The sequence below is a fragment of the Festucalex cinctus genome, chromosome 4 (assembly GCF_051991245.1).
Source record: "Festucalex cinctus isolate MCC-2025b chromosome 4, RoL_Fcin_1.0, whole genome shotgun sequence".
NCBI classification, from domain to species: domain Eukaryota; kingdom Metazoa; phylum Chordata; class Actinopteri; order Syngnathiformes; family Syngnathidae; genus Festucalex; species Festucalex cinctus.
In genome coordinates, this window is record NC_135414.1 from 7923766 (window position 1) to 7945395 (window position 21630).

General features: G+C 40.2%; 1 protein-coding gene across 4 annotated transcripts; it reads left to right on the top strand.

The window, feature by feature from the left end:
* Nucleotides 1-167: 167 nt before the first annotated feature.
* Nucleotides 168-11379, top strand: ccpg1 (cell cycle progression 1). 4 transcript variants are annotated; one of them, XM_077518567.1, is made up of 10 exons: nucleotides 168-508; nucleotides 3403-3480; nucleotides 3895-3997; nucleotides 4252-4325; nucleotides 4395-4584; nucleotides 6563-6862; nucleotides 6975-7060; nucleotides 7216-7341; nucleotides 9001-10109; nucleotides 10255-11379. In XM_077518567.1, exons 2-10 carry the CDS (start codon nucleotides 3421-3423, stop codon nucleotides 10421-10423), a joined length of 2217 nt encoding a protein of 738 aa, XP_077374693.1. In that variant the 5' UTR covers nucleotides 168-508; nucleotides 3403-3420; the 3' UTR covers nucleotides 10424-11379. The 4 variants fall into 4 exon arrangements, with proteins under 4 accessions (XP_077374693.1, XP_077374691.1, XP_077374690.1 ...); XM_077518565.1 differs by lacking the exon at nucleotides 168-508 and adding an exon at nucleotides 2738-2861; XM_077518564.1 differs by lacking the exon at nucleotides 168-508 and adding an exon at nucleotides 2749-2898.
* Nucleotides 11380-21630: the final 10251 nt, after the last annotated feature.

The window sequence follows — 21630 nt, forward strand, 5'->3', positions numbered from 1 at the left end:
CAACGACTCATTTTATTGGCTATGAGCAACTTCCTTGCCACTTGTCAACCTATGGGAGCAGCTGTGGTCCAAAAATGGCAAAGATGGCATTTGCTGCATTTCGTGTAAGAATTGAGAATTATTTTACGGGACTTTTGAGCCCAAAATACGGGGCGTCCCGGTAAAAATACGGGACAGTTGGCAACCCTAGTCATGAATAAACATTACTACTAACAAATAGCCACAAAGCTGTTTGAACAGCGCACTAGTTTCCAATCATAATTCAGCACACTAGTAGGATATTGGATACATGCTCCAACAGTTTAGCTGATATTTTAAATAGTGCGCTAAATAGACCTTTATCTGTATATCAATTTGTGGAATAAACGCTCAAACGGCTTCGTACTAGTGCCAGTAGCAGCACGCAAGTACTGAGCCACCTGCTAATTGGCCTTACAATGGACGCATCTCGACTGTGTTTCTCAAGTAGACGATGCCAACCCATGAAGAGTGTTTGGACTAACACATGGCGAGTGTTAAATAATAATCAGGGATGAAAGTGCCGAATGTTAACGAACGACGTACCGTTCGACTTCCTGAAAATGTCTATTTTTGTGAGAAGCTTTGTACTACTGAGTACACGATGTAGTTGAATCTAGCTCCAGATATTTTTTTTTCTTGTTTTTCGAAAGAGTAGATCAAGATTAGCACTTGTCTGCCAAGTAGTTTTATATTAGCAAGCTAATGCGCAGCGGTGACCGATGCTAGTACCCAAAGACATGTTTGCATACCTGACATTTGATTTGTTTTCAATTAGGGCTGAACGATTTTCAAAAATAGTCTCTTTGTAATTCCCCCAAATTGTTCAGCCCTAATTTTAATCTTTTAATCAGCAATCACATAAGAATCTAATGCGTTAGACCAAAGACGAAGATCAGCCGAGGCGCTGCTCCTCAAAACCAAGCCTTTAATGCACATGAGTGGCCTTGAACTACAATAAGTTCACCTGGGAAGTGCCAGCAGCATGAACGCCCCCCTCCCGACACCCCCGAGTGACAATTCATAATCATTCCTATGCTGCACGCGAAAAACTAATGAACCTCATGCGGAGTTCCTCCAAAACTGCTGCAACCAGATGTTTGTACATTGTAGGTGAGACGTATATCGATTTTTAGTCATCTGTGTGGCAGCAGTGCGGCTGTGTGCTTGCAAACGTGCACCCAATCATCTTTTCTGGGATTCAGATAAAGCTGTACCATGGATTAGTTTGCAATACGAAGAAGAAAATTGGCTTAAAAAATATTCAAATGTCGTTTTAAAATGTATTTATTTGGTTAAATAAATGCCCATTGTGTATGGAGCTCATCAATCCTTTTACATTTTTTACGAAAGGTCAGTGGGTGCACGGTGTTCACATTGCTGCTTCTAATCAGAGGATTTAATCAGGGGTCATTTTTAGATTGATACAATCAGTTGTGTTTTCAGGAGCAAACGTTGTAAACCAAAGATTTATTTTTTAAGGTCACCGTTGCATATTGGCGAGAATAGATCAGTTCAAAATAAATGCATCGTTTCTGAGTGATTTGTTCTCCTTGTCCAGTCTGCTCATGTTTTTACCTGGGGTCAATGAGTGTGAGAATCTGGCCAAATGCAATTTATTCACACAAGAGAACCTTGCATGTTGTCCTGATCTTTTCTCATGTGTTCCTATCCAATTATGTGAATTACAAGGGATGGAAATGAACAGTTTTTCATTTTCTCCCTTTGGGCAGTGATATTGTGATGATGAGTTCAAGTGTCGAGAGCCATGGGTCTTTTTTTTTTTTTTTGTATTACATATAAACTCAGGGGGACCCCGAACTGCTCTCCTCAGAAGAGAAAATCAGGATAATTAATTGAATGTATCTTGTAATTTTGATGCTTTTGTTAATGCTTCTCTGTTTGTCTTTGTCATTACAATTATTTGCTTTTTTTTTTTTTTTTTTACAAAATTGTTTAGATTTTAGACTGTTATGAAAAGTCTGATTCTCAATAAAAGTACAAAATACAACAAACTTGTCTGTTTTTTAACAAGTGTTCAGTGTATTGAATGTATCAAAAACATGGGTCTCTCAGCTCAATGACGGATGCTTCACTTTATTTGATAATTGGTACCATCAGACACCACGTGCAGCCATTTAAATCCAGGAAAAATAAACAAAAATAAGCATAAATGAACATGTCAGTTCTGAAATCAGAACAAAATAGTCAGACTTTTGTAACTAAAATGTAGTGCTGCAGTGGTGGGCAAACTCGGTCCTCAACGGCCATAGTCCTGCACGTTTTGGACGTTTCCCTTCTCAACACAGCTGGTATTTGATCCCTTAAATTCACCAGCAAGAAGCTGCATAGTGAATTCTAAAGTCCGCGTGGTCAACGCAACTTTCCTTCACCATATCGGTCAAATATACTATTTAACCAACCACGTCGACGTTGTCTCATGTTTTGTTTGCGCGCGCGTGTTTTTTTTTTTGTTTTTTTTAAATAGTACACCTGCGAATAACGTTCTAAATATGCACGTATCATTTTCTTTTCACTTTTAGAAATGCAGTGTATTTTATGTTTCTGTCACCTTTCCTTGTTTATGTTTTCAAAGAGCGATGTCGTCCACCAAGCAAACGGTTAGCTCCGCCCGAGCTTTGACCCGTTTGACTACCGCGTTGCCTTATGGGAAATGAAGTTTTATTAAACTTTCTCTACGTTATTCCCTTCTACTTTAGAACAACATATCCCAGACACTACCGGCTTTGTTTTCACTCAGTGCTAGCCCAGGCCCGTGCATGGTGCAATAACAATCGGCCTGACTGCAAACAGCTGCATCGTCGTTGGATATTAAAACACAGGTCTTCTTCTTTGAAAGTTTTCATTCAATATTTATTGGTACGTTTTTATAGTTTGTATAGCTGATTTGACGTTGTCGATGGTAATTGGTGACGGCACGCATTATCTGTCGTTACTAATGTGTTTAGAACCAGTTAATCAAGGTAAAAGCACGTCACGCGCAAAACACAGGAGCATAACGTCACTGTTCTGTATTTTTGTCAAAAGGGTTAATTATCTTCTACGACTTAACTAATGTCATGCCTATGTTCGGTCGGCGTGTATAAATTAAAGTTCACGAACGCACTGATGTATTTTTTTTCCTGCCCACTGCCCAGTGTCTTATTACAAAATATTTTATCATGCTTTTCTAAACGGTAAGTCCATATTTATCAATTAAAGTTAATGAAAACAACTGACACCTGTTTCAGGGTCAATATTACACTGGTTGATGTTCCTGTATGACGCAATAAAGTCCTCCAGTTAAACAAAATATTGCCTCCTCGTGTGTTGATGCCTAATTTTGAAGCACATTTTTTTTTTTTTTTATAAACTCCTTCACAGTGTTGCTGAGAAACTGCCATGTCAAACACGTCCAGTGATACCGAGTCGTCCTGTGGCTGGAGCATCATCAGCATTGAGGTGAAACAGCACGTTATTCAACATAGTGACATTAACAACACATTAATAGCAAACACATAAAATGGAGTGGGAAGATACAGATACATGTTTACACTACTCACAAAAAAAAAAATTAGGGATATTGGGTGAAAATGACAGATGAGCCTAAAATGCACAACATGTCAGCCCTTGTTTTGAATCTTAGAATATTGTGTAGATTACCTAATGAAGTGTCCAATTAATATTTATGAATGGCTCTTTTGAATACCAGACGATCTAGAAGAGCTCTGGTATATTTTTTTTATTTTATTTATTTTTTTAATCTCAGAACATAGCTCTAAAACTATCTTTGCCATGCTTGATAGTTCTCACAAAATTAACTGTGTGTTGTAATTCTTAATATCTCATTTCCGTTCCTTGCGATGTGGTTTGAAGGGTTCCGATATCGAGACTTTGATGGCAGATGTCGTGGGACAAAATGGAGCTGATGCCCAAGAGCAACCAGAATGGCAGGACTCTGAATGCCCAACTTCTGCTTGTATGACTCTCCTTTCAAATATGGTGTATACAAAGTATATTTATTCCGAAGCATGACTTGTGACATTTAGTTACATTGAGTCCTTTTGGAAGGCTGCATTACACAAACATTGGTGACTTTGCACTGCAGTTTTAAGCAGAACTAGTTTTTAGTTATGTGGTGTGCTCATGATAGATAGATAGAGATCAACATCTAATGTGCTTTTTACCTTCATCCCAACTTTCATCCCAACTAACGCTTCCTATATTTTTTAGCTGGATGTAATGATGACGAATTTGACGGCTCACTGGAAGAACAAACCATGACGAAGACGCTGTTCACCTCAGAGGTGAGAACGTCAAACAGAAACCTGACACGGTGGGTACTTCCTGTACAAATGAATCCTCGCCACCCTCAGGCTGGAGCCGATGACCCGCCGCTGGAGGATCACGGCGCCATGTTGTCCTTGAGCGACTCGGACATCGTGACGCTACAGGAAGTGAAGGAGGACGAGCGTGACGGCACGGAGGACACGGCGTCCGCCGCCGTGGGCTCGTTTCTGGGCACGTCGTGCAGCAGCCAGTATGCTTTCACCGCTACAGAATCTGGTAGGACCTCAAAGTCTCGATACTCATGGTTTTTATCGTTCTTATATAATTGGGTTGGGGGTTTATAATCCTGGAATGTTTCTTCTTTGTTAATTGTTCATTTTACATTGCCAAAGCAGGTCTGAGGTTGAGTCAGTGGAAAGTTGCGCAAAGCCTTGTGAACTTGGCCTACCATCTACAAAGTCGGCTTGCAAGGGGCCGCACTTTCACAGGTGGCCTAATTTGGGTGTGACTATTGGAAACTTGTTTACAAGCAACTAATCGAGAAAGCTGTCGGAACATGCTGACTAATCATGATTTACAAAGATGCTTTGCTTGTCACCGTTTGCTACTTGGCTGTATTTTGTCTTTTGGGCATGCATATACTTAAGGCGGTGTTTCCCAAAACTTCATTGAGCCAAAGTATTTTACACAGTGAACAGTTTGACTTTCAAAGTCAAATTAAGTTCACATTTCAGTTTCAGGTCGACAAGCATGTTAGGTTCATCCGGAAATTTCACCTAAAAGGAGAGTATACCAAACATTTTGTAAGCAGAGTATATCAGGGGGTGGCTGATATGTGGACTTTTTGGTTCAAGAAGGCAAAGATGCACACAGAAATTAGACCATACCTGTAATTGATTTAAATAATATCCTGTATCTCGAAACTGAGTCAGAACCAGTATAGGTGTTAAAAAAAACAAACAACTAAAGCTAAAAATCTGTCTAGCGGTATGTCAAACCACTTTTTGGCTCTCACTATCCAAGTGGAAGGAGAACCTAGAATTATTCCACCACACAAACATGATAATTTGAAAACACTGCAAATTCCGAGCAAAAGAACCCGCTGATGTGTTGGACCCAGAACAAGGACATGTTTCCCTGTTTGTGCAAACGATATGACTGTCCCAACAGCAAGAATTTTATGTGAGAGTTTTTTGGGTTTTTTTAACGTTGACATTTTTGTGTTCTAATGTGAATTTTCTGCAGAAATTCAGTCTTTAAGCCATCTGTTATCAGTAAATATTACCATTAGTGCAACTGCAAAAATTTCCCTCACTGTAAAAATATCAGTGATGTCATCATATTTTTTTGGATTATAAATAGCTTTTTTGTTTTGTTTTGTTTTGTTCTTGCTGGTCCTGCCACTTACTCTCAGATGTGACTTGTATATATTCAATTAAGACCCTCTGATTGGATTTGCCAACTGCCAAAAGAAAGCGCCATACCAGAATGGTTTGACCAAACTTGTCATATGCCACCTAGAATCTCCTGTCTATCACTTGAAAATTGTATTTCAAATTCAATTAATTATTTCTGAGAACAGAGCTTTACTATAATCCCAAGAGGTGACACTTTATGTTGATAATAATTTGTATGTGCACAAATCTTTATTTATAACATTTATTTATTTATATCTTTTTACTTCCAAATAGTTCAAGAGACCGCATACAAATAGTTCCAAAGTTGAATAAATCAGACAATGATGGCATAGTTCTCAGTTGTAAGTTGTTGTTTGACCACAACAAGGATTTACAGCACCAAAAGGTGCAATAAGCACCAACCTGGATTCTACCTTGGGCCACAATGCGATGTAGCTTCTAAATAACTAATTTCTGACCCTTAACTATAAAACACTTGGGAAGAAAATTGAAATAAGTCCCCGGGGCTGAATTTCAGGATTCTGAAAATAACATAGAAATACGTCTTTGCTGCCTAATAAATTTGAGGCAACCCATTTTAAACTTAAACCTAAAATTTTTCCATAGTTAGAAGCTGAAGTTTCGGCCAACCGGAACTCGTTTGCCGCCGTCAACACGGGGTGCGTTTGGAAATTCACTCTGACGCTCGTGCATGATGAAAAAGTACACAAAGTACTTACATCAGGGGTATTTTGGCATGAATTAACCTCACGTATGTATGCATGTATGTACGAGTACATCATGTTCCATATTTAGTGAATACACAATCTGACGACGAGCACGTTGTCTTGTGCAAGTTTTCCCAGCTCAGCTGCCACCTCCATCAACAAGCAGCAGCAGCAGCGGTGATGAAGCAGCAGCAAACGTTGCTGTGCGAAGACGCAGGTTGAGGAGGACGACCACGTCCGAGTCCTGCGAGGAGGATGAGGAGACGACGGTGGAGTCCGAGGAGGAAGCCGAGAAGCAGCCGGCATCGTGGCAAACTGCAATCAGACCAGCGACGACGAGAGCGCGAAGCCCAGGCGGCAGAACCCTCAACTCTTGCATCCTGCTGGCACTCATCATCGCCCTCAGCATGGGCTTTGGACACTTTTATGGTATGGATTCCGCCATTTAGATGTTTTTATTTGACATATGACTCACCTGGGGTCAAGCTCCAGCTCACCCTAGCGAGGATGTTTTCGAATATTAATGTTGGCTTATTTACAGGCACCATGCAAGTGCAAGAGAGGCAGAAAACAGACAAAACCAGAGAGAGTGAGCTCCAGATTGTGATTGATGCGCTTCGTTATCATGTAAATATTAATATTTCAGGACATTAATACACTTTTTCATCATCCCAGTTGAAATATAAATGTTCAATTGAAAAGCTTGTAGTCAGTTGAGATGATGTTTACTTTCTCTTCCACTTTTTTTTTTTTTAATTGAGTGTGTTTGTTTTCCCATGAAGGTGAAAAGCGGCGATCTTAGCCTGGATGATTGGGATAAGCAGAATCTTGTTTCATTGCTCTCACACTTGATCGAGACGAGCCAGGAGAACACGGACCTCAGCGGCGTCCAGCAGGATTTTCCTCAGGTAACTTCCATCTTGTTTACTTCTTTAGTCCCTTCGGACACATAAGATGTGGTTGCAGTAGACCCGACATAATTGCGTGTCTCAACCTTGGATGATGTCAACACTGCTGGTTCATGATTGGGATCTAGCTTAACCAATCACAATCGCAAGTTGATTTGGACAATGTTTATGTTAAAAATGTTATATTTAAGCTTGGTAAGTTTACAACGCATTACAGCCAGACTACTCTGGCGTCCACTATAACAATTAAAAACATGAGTTAACGCCCCACAAGAATTTCATTCTGTTCCTATGTGGGAAACGAGACAAAATACTGTTAAGTTAAAAAAAAAAAAAAAAAAAAGTCCAGCAGAAAAAATGCAGGTCTGGGTTAAGAAACAAACGTTTTCAATGCAGCAATTTCAAACAAATGTAAATGTAAACAGAAACTTCGAATTTCTTTTATTGAAAACATAAGGCATTGCTAAAGACTACACTTGAGCCGCTAGCAGTTTAGCATGCAACTAACTAAAGTAGATTCATGTCTGTGCATTTATGATTTTAGACCAGCTAATTAAGAATGACACAAATATTCTTTGTACTAGTTCATGTGTGAAATGCCCTAAAATGAAGACCGTTGAAATAGTAAACGATATTAAATCATCTTAATGTTCTCATCGCAGTCTTCTCTGAGCTAACGGTCGCTCGCTTCGTAGTTTGAGTAGCTCGCGGGTAGATAACTGTAAAAATTAAGTTTACCAAATAATACACTGACTCCAATGCAAATAGTCTGAGCAGACTTTTACAGTACTTTGAAGTTGAGTCTTGTTGTGGCTTGATGGCTAGCTTGACTTACATTTTCGACATTTAAGATTTCTTTATCGTACTTTTTATTGACATATAGTTGCGACAAACATCAAAATAACGCTATCCTGAACTTTTATTCAATCGCCAATTTAGGACGACAAGAAACCGCTAGTTAATTACACTGTCACTGTACGGCACAAATCGTCGACGTTAGTGGCTAGTAGCTAGCTAGCTGTTAGCATTAGGAACGGGCGCCTGGCTGGCAACGTAAATGAGTTTGACAGCTGTTACCTGGTTTGCTTTCTCTATTATGGACCAAGGCTACTTTGTAATTCACTCCATGTTTATTAAAGGAAGGGAATATGCATTAAATTGCACTTTTGGGGTCTTTTCATTATTAGGAGAAAAAACAGGGTCAATATTAGAACTTTGCCTTCATTTCTTTTACAAAACACTTTTGACCATGATGTCTAAGACAAGTACTATTTTTTTTTGGCTGATCTGAAGAAACAATCCAATCCAAACCATGACTTGTGATCCATTGCACGACTATCATGCATAGTCCGCATAATTTTAGTATTTTTTTATATGCCAGCATAGGCTATGCATTTTGTGACCACTGTTGTTGTGTTTGAAGTAAAGGCAAATAAAAATTTGGCTATTAAAATAAATGTTGTGAAACATGAGTAGCTCGCTGCTGTTTTGTTTTTCTAAGAGTAGCTCGCGGTGGAAGAAAGGTTGGAGGCCCCTGAATTAGAGTAAATGTGATTAGTGCTTACCTTAGGCCACATATTATCTCTGCTTACTTACTCAAGTTTACACGTGTTTATTTCCCTTTTTTTCTTCATTTTTTCCCCCCCTTACTCCAATCAGGCCCAGCAAGATGTCCAGGCAATGTTAGCGAGACAGAGGGAGGACGAGGTCCTGGCGTTGACCACCATGAACCAGCAGCTGAAAATCTCCTTGGAGAAGGAAGAAAAGTCCCTGTCCACCTTACAGGTGGAGCTGAAGAGCCTGCGCTCCAGGATTCGTGATCTGGAGGCGACGGGGGCCTCAGCCGACGCGCTGCTGTCCGAAAACCGCAGGCTGAAGACGGAGCTGGAGGGCGAGAAGGAGCTGAGGAAGAAGCTCGACAAGGAGAGGAAGTTTGAATACGAAGCAGAGGCCCAGTCCCGAATGAGAGAGCTGGAGAAGAGGCTGGGCTTTGAGCAGCAGCGCTCCGACATGTGGGAGAGGCTCTACCTCCAAACCAAAGACGATCGAGCTAAAGGAGATACGGAAGCCAAAGTGACGAAAGCAAAAGCGCGCAGGCCAGGCATCGTGAAAGAGACGTTTGACGCCGTCAAGAACTCCACCAAGGGGTTTGTCCAACATCACAAAGAGCAGATTAAGAAAGCCAAGGAAGCCGTGAAGGAAAACCTGCGCAAATTCTCCAATTCCGTCAAATCCACTTTCCGCCACTTCAAGGATTCGGCCTCCACCTTCATCAACAAGATGGCGAGAGAAGGTACCAAACAATATGAAGCCGGAAAGTACAAGAAAAAAAAGGGTCATCCCAAACAAGACGCCAACACGCGCAAGCCCGGAGAGCGAGTCGATAAAGAGCGAGGCCGGAGCCCTGGCCCCAAAGGATGCCGAGGAGTCTTCGATTGCGCCTACCAGGAGTCCTTAAGCGTCTTCAACAAAGCCACGGAGCCCATCCGAGCAGACGAGTTCCACCAGCTGCTGTGGAGCTACTTGCAGCGGGAGGTCCCCCATTTCCACCACTGGAAGGAACTGGAGAACTTCATCAACGGCTTCTTCCACAACGGCCTCTTCATCCACGACCGCATGCGCTTTACCGACTTTGTGAGCAGCGTGGAAAACTACCTGGTCAACATGCCCGAGTACCACGGCCTCCACAACGACGTCTTTGAAGACGTCGACGACTTCATCTTCAGACACCTCTTCGGAGAGGCGTACGCCAAAAGCGACGGGCCGAGGTGACTGGACTTCTGAGGAACAGTCTTGTACATCGCAACATGAACAAGTCACCAACAATTAGCTTGAGTTGCGCACTTCCTGTAATCTATCATTTTTGTGTTCTTACATTGAAATACTCCCTCTGTTTTTTCTCGAATCTCCCAGCGGGCCCCTCGAACGACCAGACTCGGACTCCAGAGAGGAGTCGAGGACGAAGCATCAAGGTCGTCGGCAGCAGAGACAAAGAGCGCGGCGACACGGCGAGCAAAGAAATGGCCACATGGCCGACGTCAAAATCGAACTGGGCCCCATGCCGTTCGACCACAAATACTGAACACTTCTGGACAAGTTTGATAGTAGTCGTAGTCGTAGTAGTACCTCCTTAGTACTACTATTGGTTGCTCTCATAAATTTGCACATTTTTTCTTTATTTCATGCTACTGAATGTCCACGTGGTTTTCCAACGGAACATTTTCAGACGCACTTTAAATGTATCATCTTTGAGTTGAGGCGTTTTCATGTTTTGAAAAGAGCAATGGGATGCTCTGCCGGAACCCTAACATCAAACAGTAGAAGTCTAACCTCTCGCCGTCTTTCAAAAAATTGAAATGCTGTCTTTACCATTGGGTCACAAACGAGGCAGAAATGTTTCTTTTCGTCCCGTATGGAATTACAACGCTGCTATGCACTCCAGACATTGCTCGGGCTTGAGGAAAGTTTCTAAAAATTGAGTTGGGCAATTTTTTTTGCCAAGTTGGATTTTGGCTGGAAATGATTCCCATAAGTCAAATGCAGATGTTGCAAAAATGCCTCTCATTCTCCAAAATATGAGTTAGGAAGTTATGTTATTAGCGTGACAATGAGCTGCACGAATCTATTTTGAACCCTTAACTCTTGTTAAAAATTGATGTGAACTGCTTTAATGTTAGCTACAGATTAACAATTCATGCTCTAAAAGTGTGTTGTTTTTTTAATCCTAATTTTAAAAAAAACAAAAAAAAAAAAAACGCTGACTGGCAGCAGCTCAAGCTATTGTGGAAAAAGAAAGTCCCTCTGGAACAAGCTTGTGTGATGACGATTGCTTTTGGCCTGTTGTTTTAACATTTCTTTTTTTTTTTTTTTCCTTGGTTTTGAATGTGCATCTGCAATGAGATTAAAAAAAACCCAAACACATTTGACCTTTTCTTTCACCATAAATTTCTCTAGAATGCAATTCATCATCTTGTGCATAAAATCAGACATGGTCCTGTGGTTGTCGGTGCCTTTCATAAATAAAGATTCTTCCTCCAACTCCTCCATCGGGAAAATGAGTGTTAAATATGTCCGTTGTTTTCGTGTAGTTGTTTTCACGCAGAAATTCTGTGATCTTCTGCAACACAACACAGCAGCATTAAGGAAACGTGTCTTCTTTTAAACCACATTAGAGTTGTCTGCACGTTTACCTTTTCCATAACATCAAAGAGAACCAAGTGAGTCGGAAGTGAACGCGCATGCAGATAGGAAGTTCGAAGCCAGAGAAGCGGGTCATCGTTGAATCTGTCTGTTTCGGTCACCTTGTCCGCATGGCTTAGATCAGGCAGGCACTGGAGGAACCTCATCTTCAGCGGGCAGTGGACATGGCTGCGAGGGGAGGAAAAAAACTATTTTTAGTGTGCAACCAGAATTTGAAAGCGAGGCTCTTATTTGACACCTGTAGTAAGGCGTTGAATGGCAGGACATGGCGAAGAGGACGTCCGGCTGTGAGTCATCGTGACAAAGTGCATGAACGTGACTCATGACGTCCAGGGCGCCACGCTGGTGAATCAGGCCCGTGTAAAGTGCAATGAGCAGGTTGGATACCAACAAGACAGCAGCGGCCGCTCGTCGCCACGCTCTCATACGAGCCAACGTTGCCCCTGTTAACGCAGAACACAAATGGACGCATCAAGCATTTATATTGTCGAGAATTCACAATGTCCATCATTGGCGTTAGTATGGCGATGTCACCAATTCAAAAGTTGTCATCCGGTACTTACCACAGAAGATCATACAAAAGGGAAGCACAGGGTAGATGTATCTCAACTCCTTGTGAGGGAGCAGACTGAAAAGAATTCAAACGAGGTAAAAAAGCATTAGCAGAAAAAGATGAGAGCGGGTGAGAGAATACCGAAGCTTTACCTGTGCACGCCGATGGTCAAGGCGATGGCCACCAATAGGATTCTGTACCTTCTGGATGCACAGAAGCAGCCGTACAAAAAGAACGGGCCATGGGGGCCGATTATGACCGGGAAGCCCTCAGTGAGGTACCAGTGCCAGGGATGAGTGCCGAATAGGCCGGCCTTTCCGTCCAAGACGTTCACCTTCAGGAAGTTGAAATGCACGAAGATCCACTACGCAACAGAAAACAACTGATAAACCAAAAACAATTTCATTTGCGCACATTTAGACACTGCTTTTGAAAGCAATTCCGCACTGATATACCTGTGTTTTTACACAACTTTTGCCTTCTGATGTTTTATCTATTTATTTTTTATTTTTTGTGATGGTCCAGTCCGTGGATGACCAGAAGTCTCATTTTAAACAGGGACAGTCTCATTTTGAGCATTGTGTCCCAAGTCCTAGGTGATTTCTCCAGCCCCATTGTTTTGTTGTTGTTTTTTTTCCCACTTTTACGCAGGTCCTGTCCGTCTCACTTTTTTTTAAGCCAATTGTTTGGGGTATGTGTATGTCAATTGTTTTTGTTTTTACACCTCTTCCTGACACAGGCAACCTATTCTTAACTGGATTTGGGATCTGTACTGTAGTAGTATAGTCATTAGTGAAATCTCAATTTAAAAAAAAAATAAAAAATAAATTCTACTGCTGTAGTCAGTTTGCTAACTGAATAATGTTGCATTACATATCCCACTTGAGTTACAAGCAAGACTTCATTGCGCAATGACGAGTCAAACGACTCAAACCCTAACCGTTTCGTTTGTTTGTTTGCTTAAACCATGTGCTCATTAAATGCTAACAGCCAAAAATGACCACCCTGAGCCTGTCATTGTCAACCATGTTCGCAAGCTCACATATTTTGGCATTTGCAAGTACAACGATTGTTTGCAATTAAAACAAAAAAAAAAAAAGTTGGCAATGATTAATCACTTTTAAGTGCGGGGCGGTTGGGTTGCGCACCATGTTAGCCCGCTAGGCTAGCTAGCAAGCACATCAAACCTTCGTGCGGTGTCGTGTTAATTTTAACATTTTTAAATTTAGTCCAGTTTTAATCAAGCTTGTTTTTATCTTAGTCAATCTCACCCCATTATTATTTAGTCAACTTTTAATCGACTATAAATCTAGCATTTACCATGTTAGCCACACTAGCTAGGAAGCACATCACACCTACTTGCGGTGTAGTGTTAATTTTATCAGACATTTTTAAATTTAGTCCAGTTTCAATCGAGCTTGTTTTTATCTTAGTCAACCTCATCCCATTATTATTTAGTCAACTTTTAGTCGACTATAAATCTCGCATTTTAGTCTTTATTTTAGTCCAAGAAAACAATTGTATTCATCTAATCATTAGATAGATGTATATATTTCTTTTGTCAGCAAATAATTTTGAACCTTTCGGATATAAAACTTTCACATAAAATATTCTCATCTTTTTTATGAAAAACAACTTAACACACAATTACAGTGACTACTATGGCTTCATGCTATGAGCTTGTAAATTTGCTAGCATTAGTTGCGGTTGGATGAACATTATTGTTGAAACGTAATAGCCGTTGGATTAATGTTACATTATAAGCATAATTTCCCTGTTTTTTTGTTTTTTTTGTTTTTGTTTTAACCTTTCACTGTGAAACCACCTTTTAGCTGTCCCATGTGTTTGTACATGTTGTACTCGCAATATTTTGCATTCTGCAGATTTGAAATAGGGTGTGTCACAAGATTAGCAGAGGCAGGATTTTATAAAATCAGATCACTTTCATCTCATCTTTGTTCATGAACTAAAATGCCCATAGATTTTAATCCTGTTCGTCTTCATTAGTCGACGAAAATGCATCCAAGTTATTCATTAATGTGGGGTTTAGTCTAGTCTGTAGTCTAGATTTCGTCCAGTGAAAATTTGCGTTCACGAAAAGATTTTTGTTTAGTTTTCATGAATGAAATTAACACTATCGTGGTGGAACATTTTTAACTTATCTGTAATAGTGGAACATATGGCAACTGCCCGTAACAAATATGGACAATGTCTGCATGAACAGCATCTTCATATCAATGAATACATTACATAATCTGAGCACATTTGTTATTTCAGAAGTGTGTATGAAATTGGTAGTCCTTGGCGTTCATCAGTAGCTATAGGAAGAAGTTTGGTGAGCCCTGGCCTTGCGTGTTAGTGATGTAGTTGTGTTCAGTGAGTGTACATATTTCACCTTTTCATAGAAGATGGAGTCGATTGTGGTTGGAATAACTAAGGCCAAAGCCCTACAAAGGAGACAATAACACCGTTACTGCCAAACAGACAAAAATAAATCTGAAAAATGAAGCTGTGAATATGAAACACTACCCGATGGGAATGTAGTCCTGAGCGACTAGTCTCAGTTTGTTTCTTTCTTGCCAGAAATGGTAAGTCAACAGCGGAAGCCAGACAATCAGAGTCGTTGGGCGAAGAACAATCGCCAATGCAACCAGGCTCAAATATTTTTTGCTGGGGGGGAACAACACACAAACAATGTGTCAGCCAGGAATCCATGTAACATTTTGAGATGCTCGTGACGTTAAGGAGACCTGTTGTATGTTTTGGATCCTGGCAGGGGGAAGTAGCACAGAGCCAGGCAAGTGACGGTGGTCTCCACACTGTTCGTCAGCGTTCTGGTGCAGCAGTACCACGTGAACCACGAGCACAGGTGGCAGAAAAACTACACACACAAACACAATCAATATGCGATGGAGTTGACATTCCTCGAGACACAAACAGGTCTAATAATTACCATCCATTTTGCAACATCTCGATTTTCCAGTTCTCTGACAAGGAAGAAGAATTTGAAATCTGCAAATGCAGTGGCAAGTGCATGAAATAGGCGGGGCATCCATACCTGCAAGGAAAGCAACATTATTTGTATAACAAATCATATCTGACCAGAACAAAACAAACAAACAAAAAACTTTCCAGAAGATACACGGAGTCACAGTGTATCCAGTGTAGTATTTTATAGATGACGGCAAAGAAGAGAGGATAGATGAAGCCTCTTATGCCCTCCTTCCATTCCCACGTCAGATGGCCATAGGTCACACTGTTAAGGTCATCAAAATTCATTTTTGAAGCACTCGCAGTAATGTGAGAGACACACTGAATTCTTTCTCTAAAGGATACTTTAAGGTATCCTGAGATGGTGGCAAAATATGTCAACCTGTGAGGCGCGGAACATTTTTTGGTATGTTATTGAAATGGAGTAGTGGGTTTTTAAAAACTATGAAAAAAATATAAAATCCAAAAATTCCACAAACTGTCACTTTAAGGCACTATAGCTTTCTGCCGCCAGGTGGCATTACGACATCATCAGCTACTTTGCTGTAATTCGAAAACAAAAACTACCCATCCATCCACTGATAATGGATAAGGATTTAAAAATAGAGATCAAAGGTTATGATGAATCTCACCAACAGACTAAACAATTTCCATCCTCTATAACATGGGTGTCCATGCACGCTTGATCCTGGAGAGCCGGTGTCCTGTGCGTTTTGTTTCCCTGCTACAACGCACCTGTTCCACTCAACAGGATCGTTATCAGGCTTGCTGATGAGCTTCAGCTGTGTTGGAGAAGAGAAACATCCAAAACCTGCAGGATTACTGGCCCGCCACGATCGAATTTGGACACCACTACTCAATAAACTTTTATTGATTTAAAAAAATAATATTTTCTTGTTTGGCATCTAGTTGGGTTTACACAAAATAAATGAATGTTTTTGATTTTCATAAGGTTATTTATTTGATATTGTTTGAAATTTTAAAATTTGATTTAGTTCATTGGTATAAAAGTCAACACAGATCATGTAATATGAATGGGCCGTGACTCACGTTGTCCAGGAAAAGTTGGGCCACAAGCACAAAAAGATTAAGAACCATATTTAATAAAAATCCAGTCCATGATCCCTGCATTACTCAGGAGACATATATTGGCAACATAAAATGGCTGCCAGTGGCGTCACGCAAAGAGTGTGAAATCTGCCGCATCAGTGCTGCGCCTACAGGTAAGGATTTCATGGAATAAAGTCATTTGTAATGCAGACTGTCTAGGAATTAATACAACTCATTATGAAACATTTCTGGCAAGTAATTTTTGATCAAATAATATGAATATCATTGTAGCGAATGGTAAGCCATAGAGACGCTAACAACACTGTAAAAATGTGTACATGTATTCGTTTTAATCAGGCTCATTAATGCTACAAATATATTCCTTGTATTAGTGTACTGTATAAAACTGACTGAAATAACACTATAAATCTAATCTACTAACTTTAAACTTTTACACAGTCTTCATTAGCTGCTTGTGAGATGTACTATCGCGCTGGATTCGTTCACATCCTGTACATCTCTTGATTCTCCTGGGGACTAACACGCCGCCTTACCGATCGACTTCAATGTGACGTCACTCTAATATGGCGACCCCTATGAGAACACAGACCACTACTCGGGTATAATACTCGAGTATAAAACTAGATAGCTTTCTTCATTCGTAAATATTCGTGTAACACAACGTAAGTGATAGTAGGCTTATGCTGCTATCTCCCTGCAGTTTGCTGGAGGTCAAAATGTGTTGTGAGGACCCAAACAAAAAATAATTTATCACTATGCGCCATTTTGGTTGTTCACTTTCACCTCAAACGCTTGCAAGTTGGAACTGGGAAAAACCAACTGGGATAATTCCGACTTTCAATGTTCCTTGAATGCAGCATAAGCCCCCTTTATCCATAAAACCTATAGTGACACCCCTGACTAGACCTATTATTGAATATGATGGTGCTACTTTGGTGATCTTGTTTTTTTCTTTTTAGGTTGTACTTGGTGTAGTAACCACTTCTCTAGACCAAAGTCCACTGGGAGAGGCTCCAGTTCACCCGCATCCCAAATCAAGAAGAGCATGATAGAAAAAGCATGGACAGCTGATGTCAGGGAACAAAAAAAATGCATTGAGAGGATATTTGAAGGCCATGCGATGGGCGACCTCCACAGACTGCCAGTACTCATCTGGAACGAAGCTGCTCTGAACCAGGAAACAGTTGACGACACGGAAAATCACACAAAAGGCTGCAACTTTCAGCACTTCTGTATGGAGCAAGAAGAATGACTTTACACAGGAGTGACAACTGACAAACAATAAGAAGCGACTGTAGTTATATGAGGACACCACAAAAACCAGGAAATGAACCCACCTGTGCTAAATGGAGAACTCTCTTTGTGTTTCTCGCTTTTCACAAGTTTCACATGGTTGTCGTTCCTCTCGAAATGTGAACGCTGTCTCAATGTCTCCATGTGGATGTTGTGTCCCTCAGAATGGAACTTGGGATAACGAAAGGCTCACTTTTAATCATTAATTTTCAAATCCGTTGTTGTAATTGCAGTCACTGGTGCAAATTTAAAGTTAACTTTCACTTTCTAACTCAACTTCAAAACTGTTCTAGGTGCAATACTGAGAGATTATTTATTAATATGAGCGAACTGCTCTGCAACAATGCGTTACTAGTCTGGCCCCATTGGAAATGATGGCATTGTAGAAATAAGTCAAAGCGTTATTGTGAATAAGAGTCTGTAAGAGCGTACCTGGGAAAACAAGGTGAGGCTAAACCAAACAAGGTGAGGCAAAAACAAAAAAGCAACCGACAAGGTGCGGACAGGGGTTAAATAGTACTTTCAAATGAGAAAGGTCGCCTGGACGATTCCAAAATTTACGCCAGTAGGACAGAACACAATGGCAAAACGAATCGAATGTCTCGCTTGTCTGGGCAGATTACCAGTTGGTGCCAATATGTTGTTGCTCAGCCCAGCTCACTGTGTCACCTCCTATGAAACTTGAAAAAAAAAGGGGAGGGGCCACCTGAGAGGAAAACCCAAACCTGTGAAACATAAATTCTGACCTTGCCATTATTCTTAAACTAAAAGCTTTCAAAGTAAAAGTTCAACAGTTTTGATGTCACCATTAACATATTAGTCTGCCCAGATGCCCCAAAATTCACAAGAATTGGTTACCGCAAAACCGGATGAGTAACTGTGAGGCTTAACCTTGCTGATGCCACCCTTATACACACAAACTTGCTTCTCATTACATCAATACCTTCCTTGCCCCTCTCATCCAATCACAAATCACATTCAAGGCCTCACAGACTCTCTCTCTCCCTCCCCTTCAGGTGGTCACGCAAGTTCTTTGTCATCGAGGCCACCCAAGTGGAAAAACCAGCAGTTTTAAAAACAAAAACAAAAAAAACCTGTTGTGAAGCAGGTCATATGAGTTTTGGGATGAGGATGAACACTAGCACACACTAGATGTGGGACACGCTAGCTAAGATTCTAATTTATATACCACTGCAACATTACCCATAAAACTAAATGGCTCACTGATTTTATTTTTTCACAACCAGTGAAAGCATGAAGATTCTAAGTGATACAGATGTTGTCATTTTATTATTTTGTTTAACTCGTAAATTACCATATGATAGCACTGACTACATTTGTTAGTAGTGTAACCAACTCACAATAATTTGATACGCAACTATAAACAACACAATCACCTGCCATGGCAACAAAGCTGAATGGGAAAGCTTGTTGCTGTGTGTGGCTAACGTAAAGTTAGCATCAGTCTGCTAAATAGTGCACCGGAAGTTGTGTATATAAAAAAATAAAAGCATAACATGAAGTGCAGTGTTATCTGCCTTAGTCGAGCTGTTTTAGCATTTGATAAATCTGCCTTGTTCAAAATGTATTATCTCATGTTATTGTCGCCCTTTTTGGAACAAAATATCCTTTTGCCCATTTTAGCTACAAAGAATGTGTTCTCATACTTGTCGAAATAAAAACATTGTGGTTTTTGAAGCATATTCAATTGTAATTTTTGATCAAATAACAATAGTATCATTGGAGGGAATGGTAAGCAATTCTTTATACACTTAACCAGGGTAAATTCATTAAAATGTTGTGAACAACATATTTGACAAATTGAGACATTGTCAGTAAAGTGAAAAAACAAACACATTTTTCTATACCTGTTTTCCACTGAAGATTATATCACCTGCGCTGAGGAAATAGTTAACGACTAATCACAGCTCGCCTGTTTTCTGGGTTTGTTCAGCAAAATGAGCCATATTGATCGTTGCCTATTTCCTCAGCACAGGTGATATATCCAGTCAACAGAAAGTGGAAAAAAATGTTAAAGGTATTAATTATGAAAAATAATGAAGTTATCACATTAATTATAGGAAAAACATGATCGTATTACTGTTGAAAATGGCTCAATGAGTCAAGCATCCCTTTAACAACAACACTTAAATAATTTTCCTGTCATCTGCTACTAAAACATTTTTGAGTTCCTTGAATTTGTGGTTCAACATGCAGTGCAGGTGCTGGATCTAAATTTCATGGATTTTTGAATCACCACCAATTCAGAGCAGCTAGAACATAGACCAAATAAGAAGTATATCATCTGATCAATTGTGAGCGGTGCTTACATCTGTATACTGCTAATTTCAACTCCGTCCTATTGTACCCAATATAAAATTATGAGTACAAGTTGGACAACTATAACGTTTACATGTTTCAGATTGTTGTGACGTTTTTTTTTGTTTTTTGTTTTGCTTTGAGTTCTTTTTCAATGACGATCGACGTATATGTGGAACATGTCTGAACAATGAAGATTGATTAAAACGAGTGGATTTTGTATTTGCTTTGCCTTTGAATAAACGATTTTGTTCATGTACAGGGTTCAATCGGCTCTGTATTTGTGAGGCTCGATATCCGACCTTGCATGTCTCTGTGACGCGTATTTGACCGAGTAGAACATGTACTCTACTTGTCGCAAACTTTGGGAACTCTCCATCCATTCTGGAGACAAACGGGCTGTTCTAGTGTGTCTCTCCAGAAACAGAATAGCAATGCGCCTTCTCTGCTGCATCGTTTTGTCTTCAATGACCGCGGTATATATATCACAATGTATCTCAGTTTCCTGATGGCCTTCGCCAGCTTTCTGCCCTGTGCGGTCACGTGCGAGCACAAGTGTAAGTCACAAACCACTTTCCTTCAACTTTCCTTAATTCGCGTGGTTTTACGCGATATTTTCTATATATCGTTAAGTGTGAGATGGAAATTTACGCTGTTTAAGGTCAGTCACTTCCTAGTCTTACCCTTAACGACAACAACAAAGGTGTTTGATTTTATTTAATTATTTTAACGGTGTTTGATATTATCGGAAGTCCTTCATAGGTCATCAGCCATCGCCACTTATCGTTGACTTTCTTTCCACAATTCGGCAGGCCAACCGCTTTTTGCGCTATTCTAAAGTAAATTACATGGCACTTCACCGCTAACAGTTCCCCATGCGTAATCCTGCAGTTTTTATGTAATTTGACATTAAAGTTCGCAAAAAAAAAATCCCCAAAACATTAAAGTTCGCTCTTTTGTTTTGCGTCACTGGTGGTCATGTGACGGCACGCCGACCAATCATAGCATTGGCATGCTCAAGTGAACGGAAGTAAACAGCTACCTGCGTGAGCCTTTAGCCACGTTGGATTCTACTTTGTTTACATTGCTTTTTTTCAACAATACAGCCCACAATAAGCCGTGAGTGTATTATTCATCTTGGATGCGGTGACGGCGAACACCTTTTCTCCTCAGCACTAGGAGAAGTTTATTGAAGATCCAAAGTGATTGCTGCCAGGGATGCGCGACATCCTAAATTATATTAAAATATTTTAGTTGGAGACATTCCTGTTGCGTAAAAGACACTTAACTCTTTGACTGCCAAAAACGTTTAATAACGGTTAGTAAAATCACGTCTGCCGCCATAAACGTTAAATGACGTCAACTACATTTTTTTTTATATATATATATATCAATGGGCAGTCTAAGTGCAGCGCTGCCTGGTCAATGGGGTGTGGAATCAAAAACAGCCACTAACTATGGCCAACAGATGGCAGCATTGTATCTCTTTTCAATGGGTTGCCGGTGTATGAAATTACAATGAAACATGACGGAATCTGATGAAATCAGATGAAATAGAACGTTTTTAAGGATGTCGTGAATGATCAAAACATTTGTCACATCAATCTTAATTCACAGAGCGTCATTAAACAAAAAAAATATGAGTGTCAAAGTCACTGTTGTGGAGAAAATGTATCTTTTGAATTAAAATGCTCAAAATCACCTGGCAATGTGGGGGGTGTTTTTTTTTTTTGATTATGTGTGGCAGTTAAAGTAAAAATTGGTACGACTGACCCCGCTCTCCCCTACCAAGTTTACATCCCCCAAAAATGCAACTTGTTTGTGTGACTTGTAGTAATTGATGTTTGGCCTCTTTTTAAAGA